At 45.0% G+C, this 15,088-nt stretch overlaps 1 protein-coding gene across 1 annotated transcript in view; it reads left to right on the top strand.

Moving 5' to 3' along the window:
- The window catches only part of nek11 (NIMA-related kinase 11), a 127,689-nt gene that overhangs the window by 32,394 nt on the left and 80,207 nt on the right, over positions 1 to 15,088 (top strand). Inside the window, exons 4-6 of the mRNA XM_052501695.1 lie at positions 8,366 to 8,484; positions 8,618 to 8,682; positions 12,716 to 12,842. Of these exons, the coding sequence (XP_052357655.1) occupies positions 8,366 to 8,484; positions 8,618 to 8,682; positions 12,716 to 12,842 (311 nt within the window). The remainder of the gene's footprint in view (positions 1 to 8,365; positions 8,485 to 8,617; positions 8,683 to 12,715; positions 12,843 to 15,088) is intronic.

Consider the following 15,088-nt stretch of genomic DNA (forward strand, 5'->3'; position numbering starts at 1 on the left):
CAGCAGCAGCAGCAGGAGAGGCAGCGATACCTGGAGAGATGGACTTGGGAGGAGATTCTGATGGCAAAGGACCTTGGACTCAGCCAGGGAATATCGCCGTCCCAAAGCAGAGCTGGAGGCAGCGAAAGCAGAGAGGCGCCGGTGAGAGGAGGCAGCACAGCAGCCTACCTGAACTGGCGAGTTCAGGTAGGAGACCTGCGCCAACTTCCCCTGCTTACCGGAGAGCGAGAGGGACCGGGCAGGCACCGTGTTATGCTGTGGAGGGCACAGTTTCCCCAGTGCGTGTGGATAGCCTGGTGGATAGCTCCTCGTATCGTCTGGGCTAGAGTGGGCATCGAGCCAGGTGCCATGGAGCTGGCTCTACGCATCTGGTCTCCAGTGCGTCTCCTCGGGCCGGCGTACATGACACCAGCCTTACGCATGGTGTCCCCGGTTCGCCAGCACAGCCCAGTGTGGGCTATTCCACCTAGCCGCACTGGCCTGGCTACGGGGAGCATTCAACCAGGTAAGGTTGGGCAGGCTCGGTGCTCAAGAGCTCCAGTGCGCCTGCACGGTCCGGTCTACCCAGTGCCACCTCCACGCACCAGCCCTCCGGTGGCAGCCCCCCGCACCAGGCTGTCTCTCCATCATCTGCCTACAAGTGCTCCCGCCTGTCCAGCGCTGCCAGAGCCTTCCTCCTCTCCAGCACTGTCAGAGACTCCCGTCTGTCCTGAGCCGCCAGAGTCTCCAGTCTGTCCTGAGCCGCCAGAGTCTCCCGTCTGTCCTGAGCCGCCAGAGTCTCCAGTCTGTCCTGAGCCGCAAGAGTCTCCCGTCTGTCCTGAGCCGCCAGAGTCTCCCGTCTGTCCTGAGCCGCCAGAGTCTCCCGTCTGTCCTGAGCCACCAGAGTCTCCCGTCTGTCCTGAGCCGCCAGAGTCTCCCGTCTGTCCTGAGCCGCCAGAGTCTCCCGTCTGTCCTGAGCCGCCAGAGTCTCCCGTCTGTCCTGAGCCGCCAGAGTCTCCCAGTCTGTCCTGAGCCGCCAGAGCCGCCAGTCTGTCCTGAGCCGCCAGAGCCGCCAGTCAGCCAGGAGCCGCCAGAGCTGCCAGTCAGCCAGGAGCCCTGACCTCAATCTTATAGAAAATTAGTGGGCAGAACTGAAAAAGCATGTGCGAGCAAGGAGGCCTACAAACCTGACTCAGTTACACCAGCTCTGTCAGGGGGAATGGGCCAAAATTCACCCAGCTTATTGCGGGAAGCTTTTGGAAGGCTACCTGAAACGCTTGACCCAAGTTAAACAGTTTAAAGGCAATGCTACCAAATACTAATTGAGTGTATGTAAACTTCTGACCCACTGGGAATGTGATGAAAGAAATAAAAGCTGAAATAAATAATTCTCTCTACTATTATTCTGACATTTCAAATACTTAAAATAAAGTGGTGATCCTAACTGACCGGAGACAGGGAATTTTTACTAAGCTTCAATGTCAGGAATTGTGAAAATCTGAGTTTAAATGTATTTGGCTAAGGTGTATGTAACCTTCCGACGTCAACTGTGCTTGCTTCAGGTCATGAGCCACAGACAGTTAGATTTGGGTATGTCATTTTAGGGGAATTTTTTAAAAAGGGTCCAATCCTTAACACCTGCCCTTTCCACAACACAGACTGACCAGGTGAATCCAGGTGAATCCAGGTGAATCCAGGTGAATCCAGGTGAAAGTTAAGATCCCTTGTTGATTGATGTCACTTGTTAAATCCACTTTAATCAGCGTTGATGAAGGGGAGGAGACAGGTTAAATTGTTCAGCTTGGAGACAATTGAGACATGGATTGTCTATTTGTGCCATTCAGGCGGTGAATGGGCAAGAAAATATTTAAGTGTCTTTAAACGGGGTACGGTAGTAGCTGCCTGGTGGGGGTGGGGGGTGGGGGGTGCAACTCAATATTAGGAAGGTGTTCCTAATGTTTGGTATACTCAGTGTATATTTCAACATAGCATGTCATTGTTATTCAAGGTAGAACAAATGTACAGAATCATCTACACACACCTTATTCAATACTGCATTATCACAGCATTAAAATAGGACTATAGAAGGCCACAGATGTATGAATTTCATTTGATCACCATGTTGCAGGAGAACTTTCCAGGAAATGTCAAATGTGTAGTGTGTTTTAATTTCCCCTTTGAAATGTCATACTTGATTTTCCTTTATGATAAATGTATCAACCCCTACAAAAATGTCCATGAATTATAATCACATAATTCACATTTCCTGTTGCTGCAGGATTATTTTCCTGCAGTAGCAAACTGGCTCAAATTAGGATCCTACATGTGTATATGGTTGTTCTGATCCCGGCATGCACTTATCGTGTTATAAAGTCATGGCTTGGTGATTTTCTTATATAACACCATGGCTTGGAATCACTCCATACAGCGCGAACATGATTACATGGTCACTGTGGTTCCCTGCACCAGAGCAGCACACCTCTCTCTTCAAACTGTAGCCCTGTAGGTGTTCCAAGCTAGAGAGAGGTCACGGGGAAATGTCTGAAGTGTCAGAGCATGGAACAAGTGATTGATCTGTGCCCCCTCCTTCTCCGCCCCCCTTCTCTCGCTCTCTCCCAGTTTTTCTTTTCAACTTGTCAAAGTGTTTGCTGTATAGATTACAGCAGGTAGGGGTTCTGTCCTCCAGTCCTCTCTCCTACTAGATTACAGCTGTATGGGTCCTGTCCTCCAGTCTTTCTCCTACTACAGTAGATTACAGCAGGTAGGGGTCCTGTCCTCCAGTCTTCCTACTAGATTACCTGTATGGGTCCTGTCCTCCAGTCTTTCTCCTACTAGATTACAGCAGGTAGGGGTCCTGTCCTCCAGTCTTTCTCCTACTACAGTAGATTACAGCTGTATGGGTCCTGTCTTCCAGTCTTTCTCAAAAATATCATGGTGTACAAGACACCTGTCTGATTGGCGCCTGTCTGAGTGGACTGATCCATTGTGGAGGCCGTGGGGATGGCACAGTCCATCAGTCTAAGAGATGTGCTACTGAAATTGTGTATGGTTATATTATGTAAGAACCATGATGCAACACAAATCAAAATGCTAATTATTTTATAGAAAATGCGCTTTCTCCCACGTTGGATAGTGGTTACTGTCCTGAAACACATCAGGTTCTGAAACACATCAGTGTGCTGTTGAATTTGCATTTTTTCTAGACCATGTTGCTATGTGCATAATAGCAAAGTTAACCAGCATATTGGAGTTGAGAACAATGTGGTGGAGGCAGCAGCGGTTTTAGGAGACGAGAAAACGACCTTAATTGTCTAAGAAAAGTGAGGAGAGAGGAAACTCCAACTTAATTAGGTCTATAATCAACAGCCTAACTGTTAAATGTGCCTGGCTTTGTAAATCTTCCATATATATCTACAGAAATAAGACAGATCCTGCTTCTGTTGTCTGTTTGACTGTTTGTTTAATAGCCTACTGATTCTGTGAGCAATAAGCCTTACGCAACCACATGTCGAATAAACAATTCCACAAATTCGTCTGTTTTTAATCTTTGCTATGCTGTAATAAAGGCTTTACACTTTTTTCATAAGACCAGCCTCTCTGGCATTATTTATCATTTATTTCATGTTGTTTACTCTGTTCCAAATTGTCCCCAAAATTATATTTATAATATATTTTTTAAATATCCCTCCTTTTTCCTTGATCTCCTTCTTGTTGTTATTATTACTATTATTATGATGAGCATGATAATTATAATAATAAGTCATATCATTATAATTAGTAGGCTTAGTATAGCAGCTGTTACGGTTTTCATGTGGTGAAGGAGAGTCAGACCAAACTGCAGCGTGTAGATTGCGATCCATGTTTAATAAACAACGTAGACACGAAAAAAACACAAACACTACAAAACAATAAACGTAACGAAAACAGCCTATACTTGTGTAAACTAACACAGAACAAGGACATCAGGACCCTAAGGACAATCACCCACGACAAACTCAAAGAATATGGCTGCCTAAATATGGTTCCCAATCAGAGACAACGATAAACACCTGCCTCTGATTGAGAACCACTCCAGACAGCCATAGACTTTGCTAAAACACCCCACTAGCTACAAATCCCAATATATACATACCAAAACCCCAAGACAAAACACACCACAATACAAAAACCCCATGCCACACCCTGGCCTGACCCCATACATAAAGATAAACACAAAATACTTCGACCAGGGTCGTGACAGCAGCCTTGTATAACCACCATTGAGCTGTAGGCCTAAGAGCGCATCCTGTTTAGTCTTAATACTGTAACTTACTGAGGCCTTAGGCCTATATTTCAACACTTTTATAGGCTACAATAAATAGGCCTAAACTCCCCCATTTAGTAAATTGCGTTCACAAATATATGTGTCTGTTTTTAGTCTTTGCTGTAATAAAGGCTTTACAAGAAAAAAACTCAAATTGCTACAATAGACTCTCTATTACGCTTGTAATGTATTTGATGTTGTTTACATTGTTCCAAATGGTAAGAAATGTTGTATTGTAATCTAACAGCAGCTGTTTGGCAGAGACATAATATACATGAAGCGCTGGCTCCTTACCTTCTTTTTCTTGATCTCCAGGATTTTCCACAACTTGTCAAATTTATTCCTCACGTCTGAACTCCCCTTTTACCTCCTGAGCAACCAGTAAACATTATTTTGTTTGTCAGTTTGTTTGTCACTTCCTGTGCATCCATTTTGCTGTCATGCGTTACGGTGTTCAGAGTTTGTTATAAGCAGTTTATTGATGTGATTCTGATACACTATAGGTCAGTCCCTATTAGTCATGTGCATGCGATGCATACATGTGTCACGTAAAGAGAGTGAGGGTTCAGGGAATAGGGAATGTTTTACCTAAACAAATGAGGAATTTCGGGAACAAAACTTTTCAGAAATGGCTGTAATTATGTTGCAGCAACATTGACAGTACAATACACACTGTCGATGTTCTGTGGTGGTCACTGCAGCAGGGAGGAGAGAGAGACAACACTATAAACACTGTTGATGTTCTGTGGTGGTCGCTGCAGCAGGGAGGAGAGAGAGACAACACTATAAACACTGTTGATGTTCTGTGGTGGTCGCTGCAGCAGGGAGGGAGAGAGACAACACTATAAACACTATAAACACTGTTCTGTGGTGGTCACTGCAACAGGGAGGAGAGAGAGACAACACTATAAACACTGTTGATGTTCTGTGGTGGTCACTGCAGCAGGGAGGAGAGACAACACTATAAACACTGTCGATGTTCTGTGGTGGTCACTGCAGCAGGGAGGAGAGAGAGACAACACTATAAACACTGTTGATGTTCTGTGGTGGTCACTGCAGCAGGGAGGAGAGAGAGACAACACTATAAACACTGTTGATGTTCTGTGGTGGTCGCTGCAGCAGGGAGGAGAGAGAGACAACACTATAAACACTATAAACACTGTGGTGGTCACTGCAACAGGGAGGAGAGAGAGACAACACTATAAACACTGTTGATGTTCTGTGGTGGTCGCTGCAGTAGGGAGGAGAGAGAGACAACACTATAAACACTGTTGATGTTCTGTGGTGGTCACTGCAGCAGGGAGGAGAGAGACAACACTATAAACACTGTTGATGTTCTGTGGTGGTCACTGCAGCAGGGAGGAGAGACAACACTATAAACACTGTTGATGTTCTGTGGTGGTCACTGCAGCAGGGAGGAGAGAGAGACAACACTATAAACACTGTTGATGTTCTGTGGTGGTCGCTGCAGCAGGGAGGAGAGAGAGACAACACTATAAACACTATTGATGTTCTGTGGTGGTCGCTGCAGCAGGGAGGAGAGAGAGACAACACTATAAACACTGTTGATGTTCTGTGGTGGTCACTGCAGCAGGGAGGAGAGAGAGACTATAAACACTATAAACACTATAAACATGTTCTGTGGTGGTCGCTGCAGCAGGGAGGAGAGAGACACCACTATAAACACTGTTGATGTTCTGTGGTGGTCACTGCAGCAGGAGGAGAGAGAGACAACACTATAAACACTGTTGATGTTCTGTGGTGGTCACTGCAGCAGGGAGGAGGAGAGACAACACTATAAACACTATTGATGTTCTGTGGTGGTCGCTGCAGCAGGGAGGAGAGAGAGACACCACTATAAACACTGTTGATGTTCTGTGGTGGTCACTGCAGCAGGGAGGAGAGAGACAACACTATAAACACTGTTGATGTTCTGTGGTGGTCACTGCAGCAGGGAGGAGAGAGACACCACTATAAACACTGTTGATGTTCTGTGGTGGTCACTGGACAACACTATAAACACTGTTCTGTGGTGGTCAGCAGGGAGAGAGAGAGACAACACTATAAACACTGTTGATGTTCTGTGGTGGTCACTGCAGCAGGGAGGAGAGAGACAACACTATAAACACTATTGATGTTCTGTGGTGGTCACTGCAGCAGGGAGGAGAGACAACACTATAAACACTGTTGATGTTCTGTGGTGGTCGCTGCAGCAGGGAGGAGAGACACCACTATAAACACTGTTGATGTTCTGTGGTGGTCCCTGCAGCACAACACTATAAACACTGTTGATGTTCTGTGGTGGTCACTGCAGCAGGAAGGAGAGACAACACTATAAACACTGTTGATGTTCTGTGGTGGTCACTATAAACACTGCTGATGTTCTGTGGTGGTCACTGCAGCAGGGAGAGACACCACTATAAACACTGTTGATGTTCTGTGGTGGTCACTGCAGCAGGGAGGAGAGACAACACTAAAAACACTGTTGATGTTCTGTGGTGGTCACTGACAACACTATAAACACAGGGAGGAGCAGGGAGAGACAACACTATAAACACTGTTGATGTTCTGTGGTGGTCACTGCAGCAGGGGGAGAGAGAGACAACACTATAAACACTGTTGATGTTCTGTGGTGGTCACTGCAGCAGGGAGGAGAGAGAGACAACACTATAAACACTGTTGATGTTCTGTGGTGGTCACTGCAGCAGGGGGAGAGAGAGACAACACTATAAACACTGTTGATGTTCTGTGGTGGTCACTGCAGCAGGGAGGAGAGAGAGACAACACTATAAACACTGTTGATGTTCTGTGGTGGTCACTGACAACACTATAAACACTGTTGATGTTCTGTGGTGGTCACTGGCAGAGGAGAGACAACACTATAAACACTGTTGATGTTCTGTGGTGGTCGCTGCAGCAGGGAGGAGAGAGAGACACCACTATAAACACTGTTGATGTTCTGTGGTGGTCACTGCAGCAGGGAGGAGAGAGACAACACTATAAACACTGTTGATGTTCTGTGGTGGTCACTGCAGCAGGGAGGAGAGAGAGACAACACTATAAACACTGTTGATGTTCTGTGGTGGTCACTGCAGCAGGGAGGAGAGAGAGACAACACTATAAACACTGTTGATGTTCTGTGGTGGTCGCTGCAGCAGGGAGGAGAGAGAGACAACACTATAAACACTGTTGATGTTCTGTGGTGGTCGCTGCAGCAGGGAGGAGAGAGACAACGGGTGCTGGTCCCACTTTTTTTAACAGAGCAGCAAGTCTGATCCAGGAGACATAATCAAATCAATTGCGGTCGGACTCCCTCTAGTCATTTAATTTTGTTTTTTAATTATTTCATTAAACAGTTCCCTTAAAGCATTTTGAGCCTCACCTGACACAGATACAGCTTATGTTGTTCCATCACCCCCCATATACACACAAAATACATTTTCCCCCACTACACAGAAGCTCAGATGCTCGCAGGCATGCGCACACACACACACACACACACACACACACACACACACACACACACACACACACACACACACACACACACACACACACACACACACACACACACACACACACACACACACACACACACACACTTCCAGAACATCATAACCCACTCATTGCCTCTCAGAATGAACCAGTGAGGACACCCCCACAGTTCCATTAAGAAGTTCATTGGTGCTGTTCTGTTCTCGCTGGAAGTCCCATTAGAGAGAATGAAGCTCAGATCTCATTCCAGCTTATCCTCACAGACAGTTAAATGGTCACAATGGCAGCTGACAGAGGACCTTTCTGTCTGGAGTGTAAAATAGAGACGAGGATTCAGAGCTCTCTTAGTGTTGATGCACTTAGCTCTTACAGTTAGAGTTGATGCACATTTCCCCCAGAATGGAAATGAAGGAACTTATAGACGTATCGGAATGGTTATTTTGTAAAAGGTTTTCCACAATGTGTATCCACAATAGTGTGTTGGTGGGTGTGCGCGTGCATGCGCCTGTGTACGCTTGCATGCATTTACTGTGATGTGGGTATCTGTATGAATATCTAAGTCTGTTGCTATAATACTCTATGCTCTAGGACAGGGACTTGGACTGTCATCTGGAGGAAGTGAGAGAAGCAGGGCAGAGCTTGCCTGAGACCCAGGTCACTGATTGGCTGATCCAGCTGCTGCTTGGACTCCACTACATGCATAACAGGTTCATACTGTATTTATACTTTTGTCAAAAATGAAAGTATCATGATTGCATCGTACAAGGTTTATTTCTTTATTGTATTCCTGCCTGTCTGCTTGTCTGCTGATGTCTGTTTGTCCTGCCTCCTCTGTCCCAGGCGCATCCTCCATAGAGATCTGAAGGCCAAAAATATCTTCCTGAAAAGGAACATAGTTAAAATCGGTGAGTTCCAATGCAGCAGGGGCCCATGGGAGTTTTTTGTTTGTTTGAAATCTTTGCTAGTCCTTAAAAGTGCAGGGAGGCTGTGTCACTCCTGTTAAATTCTAAGGCTCTCTCCATATGTCTGCGGCATACAATTATCTACAAAGGTAATGGATGAATTGTCACGACTTCCGCCGAAGTCGGGTCCTCTCCTTGTTTGGGCGGCACTCGGCGGTCGGCGTCGCCAGTCTTCTAGCCATAATCGATCCACTTTTCATTTTCCATGTGTTTTCTCTTGTTTTTCCTCACACCTGGTTTCAATTCCCTCAATCATTTGTTGTGTATTTAACCCTCTGTTCCCCCCATGTCTTTGTCTGGGATTGTTTATTGTCAAATCAAATCAAATCCAATTGTATTTGTCACATACACATGGTTAGCAGATGTTAATGCGAGTGTAGCGAAATGCTTGTGCTTCAAGTTCCGACAATGCAGTAATAACCAACAAGTAATCTAACTAACAATTCCAAAACTACTGTCTTATACACAGTGTAAGGGGATAAAGAATATGTACATAAAGATATATGAATGAGTGATGGTACAGAGCAGCATAGGCAAGATACAGTAGATTGTATCGAGTACAGTATATACATATGAGATGAGTATGTAAACAAAGTGGCATAGTTAAAGAGGCTAGTGATACATGTATTACATAAGGATGCAGTAGATGATATAGAGTACAGTATATACGTATGCATATGAGATGAATAATGTAGGGTATGTAACATTATATTAGGTAGCATTGTTTAAAGTGGCTAGTGATATATTTTACATCATTTCCCATCAATTCCCATTATTAAAGTGGCTGGAGTTGTGTCAGTGTGTTGGCAGCAGCCACTCAATGTTAGTGGTGGCTGTTTAACAGTCTGATGGCCTTGAGATAGAAGCTGTTTTTCAGTCTCTCGGTCCCAGCTTTGATGCACCTGTACTGACCTCGCCTTCTGGATGATAGCGGGGTGAACAGGCAGTGGCTCGGGTGGTTGTTGACCTTAATGATCTTTATGGCCTTCCTGTAACATCGGGTGGTGTAGGTGTCCTGGAGGGCAGGTAGTTTGCCCCCGGTGATGCGTTGTGCAGACCTCACTACCCTCTGGAGAGCCTTACGGTTGAGGGCGGAGCAGTTGCCGTACCAGGCGGTGATACGCCCCGCCAGGATGCTCTCGATTGAGCATCTGTAGAAGTTTGAGTGCTTTTGGTGACAAGCCGAATTTCTTCAGCCTCCTGAGGTTGAAGAGGCGCTGCTGCGCCTTCTTCACGATGCTGTCTGTGTGAGTGGACCAATTCAGTTTGTCTGTGATGTGTATGCCGAGGAACTTAAAACTTACTACCCTCTCCACTACTGTTCCATCGATGTGGATAGGGGTGTTCCCTCTGCTGTTTCCTGAAGTCCACAATCATCTCCTTAGTTTTGTTGACATTGAGTGTGAGGTTATTTTCCTGACACCACACTCCGAGGGCCCTCACCTCCTCCCTGTAGGCCGTCTCGTCGTTGTTGGTAATCAAGCCTACCACTGTTGTGTCGTCCGCAAACTTGATGATTGAGTTGGAGGCGTGCGTGGCCACGCAGTCGTGGGTGAACAGGGAGTACAGGAGAGGGCTCAGAACGCACCCATGTGGGGCCCCAGTGTTGAGGATCAGCGGGGTGGAGATGTTGTTGCCTACCCTCACCACCTGGGGGCGGCCCGTCAGGAAGTCCAGTACCCAGTTGCACAGGGCGGGGTCGAGACCCAGGGTCTCGAGCTTGATGACGAGCTTGGAGGGTACTATGGTGTTGAATGCCGAGCTGTAGTCGATGAACAGCATTCTCACATAGGTATTCCTCTTGAATATTGTAAGTGCTTGTGCACGTGCTGTTTGGTGCGTGACGGGTTTTGTACCCAATATACTTGTTATTTTTATGCTGTGGGTTTTGCTATTAAACTGCTCCGGTTATTACTAAGTTCTGCTCTCCTGCGTCTGACTTCCCTGCCACCGATTACGCACCGATTACGCACCCCTTACAGGAATACAAAACTGTTGAAAGTACACCCAGTTAATACACAGCACACAGTTTATACACAGCACACCGTTTACACACAGCACACAGTTTATACACAGCACACAGTTTATACACAGCACACAGTTTATACACAGCACATAGTGTGTACACAGCACACAGTTTATACACAGCACACAGTTTATACACAGCACAGTTTATAAACAGCACACAGTTTATACACAGCACACAGTTTATACACAGCACACAGTTTATACACAGCACACAGTTTATAAACAGCACACAGTTTATACACAGCACACAGTTTATACACAGCACACAGTTTATACACAGCACACAGTTTATACACAGCATACAGTGTGTACACAGCACACAGTTTATACACAGCACACAGTTTTACCGTTTACACAGCACACAGTTTATACACAGCACACAGTTTATACACAGCACACAGTTTATACACAGCACACAGTTTATACACAGCACATAGTGTGTACACAGCACACAGTTTATACACAGCACACAGTTTATACACAGCACACAGTTTATAAACAGCACACAGTTTATACACAGCACACAGTTTATACACAGCACACAGTTTATACACAGCACACAGTTTATACACAGCACACAGTTTATAAACAGCACACAGTTTATACACAGCACACAGTTTATACACAGCACACAGTTTATACACAGCACACAGTTTATACACAGTTTATACACACACAGTTTATACACAGCATACAGTGTGTACACAGCACACAGTTTATACACAGCACACAGTTTATACACAGCACACAGTTTATACACAGCACACAGTTTATACACAGCACACAGTTTGTACACAGCACACAGTTTGTACACAGCACACAGTTTATACACAGCACACGGTTTATAAACAGCACACAGTTTATACACAGCACACAGTTTATACACAGCACACAGTTTATAAACAGCACACAGTTTGTACACAGCACACAGTTTATACACAGCACACGGTTTATAAACAGCACACAGTTTATACACAGCACACAGTTTATACACAGCACACAGTTTATACACAGCACACAGTTTATACACAGCACACGGTTTGTACACAGCACACAGTTTATACACAGCACACAGTTTATAAACAGCACACAGTTTATACACAGCACACTGACTGTAGCCCACTGTGTAAATCACTGCCAGTTGTTTGCTGGAGGAGGACATGTGTTGGCGTGCTGCTGGAGCTGTGCATCAAGGTTGCGGGGTACTGTCTTAACTTCTGCCGAAGTTGGTGCCTCTCCTTGTTCCGGCGGTGTTCGGTGGTCGACGTCACCGGTTTTCTAGCCACTACCGATCTATGTTTCATTGTCCATTTGTTTTGTCTTTATTGTACACACCTGGTTTCCATTACAATATTATTTATTCCCTATTTAACCCTCTGGTTCCCACATGGTTTTGTGCGTGTTTGTTCGTTGTGAAGTGTTCGCTATTTTCTGTGAGCTGGAGGATTTTCCCTGTGTGGAATTTATTTTGTTGTTTATTCGAGTAAAGTATGTTATTTACTCAGTTCTGTGTCCTGCACCTGACTCCTTCCTACCTGCTGCACATTGACACTTGACAAGAACATAATCAGGGCAGGCACTTTAATGTGCTGATGGTTCAATTCCAAACAGAAAACTGTCTTTCTTTCCTCTTCCTATGATGACTCATCCTTGTCACTCGAAAGAGGACTGGATAGGTGAAAGCAATATGGCAGACACTTCTTTCAGCCTTTTTATTGTCCTTCTGCATAGTGCTCACACCCATCATCCCCTGGTCCTTTCAGATGGGATCAATGAGGGCACAGGAAATAGGAACAGGTTCCAGTTTGGAAATAATCAAAGTCTAGATTTAGTATTATTAGGCAATGTATTGTTGCTGTTTATTGTTCTTTGTTTTGTTTCCTACCTTGTGCAAATTGCACTCTACAAATATAATATATTATTATAAGTGTTGCTCTTCCCCGTTCAGGTGATTTTGGGGTGTCCTGTCTGCTGATGGGGTCATGTGACCTGGCCACCACCTTCACGGGCACGCCTTACTACATGAGCCCTGAAGTCCTGAACCACCACGGTTACGACTCCAAGTCTGATATCTGGTAGGAAGGTGGAGCAGCACACTGAGGCTCAAAGACAGAAAGGTCAAAGTTAGGTTAAAGTTCAAATGTAAAGAAAGGTAAGGTTAGATAGGTTGAACGGTGAGTGGACATTGACATTTATCTTGATGCTGCACTGTGTGTTTATGTGTGTAGTGACTTTCTTAACACTTGTAACGCGTGTTTTGTGTTGTGGCAGCCACCACATGTTCTATTATGTGAATGTTTGTCATGTTTAAAACTTTTAATGAAACAAACACCTGTTTAGAGCTCTGTGTTTTGAAGATTAGTTATTTTTTGATTCTCATTCCCCTCCGAACCTCAAGAGAGTTGTTGACATCCAGTTTCCTCCTCCGTCTCTGCTTTCTGCTAAGGCTACAGTGCGGAGTTCAGAATGCTGTGTAATGCTGTCACGTATCAAGGCAGACACTCATTGTGAGATTTGGCTGGCATTTCCTTCAAAGCAGTCCAAAAGGAGCATGGCTAAGAGGCACTTTGGATATGGACTGGAATATGTGATGAGTAATGAAGTGTAGAAGAGGGGTAGAAATGGATTCATGTATAATGATGAATGGAGTCGATACGGCCGTTGGTCTGATCAGCAGGAGAGCATAAAGAACACCTTTAATGCCAAGAGCGACTACAGATCCCTCATATTTTACTGCAGTCTGAAGTGCAAGCATCTACTGAACTCAAAGTTGTTTGAAAAGAATGCAACAGTAGTAACTGTACATGACTTCCCTCAGCACCAGTGCTCCATGGTTTCAAATAATCGTCTTTATGAGAAGTTATTCATGAAGAAGAATCTGTGTAGAGCCGGTAGAACATAGTACTGAATGGAGACAAAAGGTCTGTCAACTCTGCACTGTCCCTCCCAGCTGCCAGCAGCTTCCTTCCACCCCTGGCCTCCCCCCTTCTTTCTCTATTCATCTGTTTTCAAGAGGAAATTACCACTAATCCCAGAGTGGGAGTGGAAAATTGGCTTATTTTATCCAACAGAGAGGAAGAGACCAAGAAGCCAATTGAGAAGGTGGTGATCTCAGACACTGATACACAGCCCTCTGGGTAGTCTGTTGCCTCCCACTCCTCCTCACTCCGCTAGGCTCAGCGTCTCTTCCCATAGACCACACTAATGAGAGAGGAAGTGGTCACCTCACGCCTCGACCGCTCTACTGTACCACGCACGGCCCGTTTAGCTGATCTCACAAGGAGGAGAGGGCTCACTGTAGGTAACAAGTAAAGACAGGAAGTGGGAGATGGACTTTAAGGGTTAGAAAGAGTACGAGGATTAGAGCAACAAGTAGAGTCATAACTCTGTTAGGTCACAATGAGACATTGCCTGGTGGTAGATGTTTGAAATCCCTGTAATACATGGATGTCCACTTCTCTTCCCAATCCCTTCTTCTTATTTTACATCAAATAATACAATTATTACTTGATATAAAAACAATGGAACATTTGATATGGAAAATAAGATGGAGGCTTCCAGGGAAATGTAGATGATATTGTTTGTTTCTCCTCCATTATGGTATCTGAATACATTCATAGTCATTGTAGAATCACTCTGTCCATTTGTATTACTTGCATTGTTGTTCTGGTGTACTGTGTGGCAGGATGCAATAAAACAAGAGATTAGGAGAGTGTGATATTAAAGACAAAGAGGTGGATGATTGACAAATAATACCTTTAACTCTCTAACTTCCATCTGCTTCCTGTCATCGTTTGGTTATCTCTCTATTCCACCAAGAGTAATAACGGGAGCTAGTATATTCATTCACATATGTCTGGCGGGCATTTATTCTTCTCCCATCTAATCTGTTTATTCATGGCCACTTTCCTTTGATGCCAAACAACCTGCAGGAGAAGGGAGCTTTATTACACCTCGATATAAGATGTGTACAGATCCATTACCAGATGTGTTAATGTTCTCACTTCTTACTGGTCTGTTTAGAGTCCATGTGGGGTATTAGTCATATTGGAAATATGAGACGACATTGATTTATCGATTCAATTACACAGTAGATCAGAGTGTCAGGTCGCACACCCCTTCCAAGTGCAGGTAATGAACATGGAATGGAAGGACCGTTTTGATACAGTAGGTGACCTTATCACTGCTCAGATGGATGGGGACCTCAAAGGTTACCTCAACTGGCACCGACTGTTCCATACGACTGGACTTCAGGCCAGGACCAGTGGATCCTGGTGCAGTTATATCCTTAACCAATATAGGTGTACCCAGAGGTGTTGAT

This window comes from Oncorhynchus keta, unplaced genomic scaffold (genome assembly GCF_023373465.1).
Source record: "Oncorhynchus keta strain PuntledgeMale-10-30-2019 unplaced genomic scaffold, Oket_V2 Un_contig_14158_pilon_pilon, whole genome shotgun sequence".
Taxonomy (NCBI): Eukaryota; Metazoa; Chordata; class Actinopteri; order Salmoniformes; family Salmonidae; genus Oncorhynchus; species Oncorhynchus keta.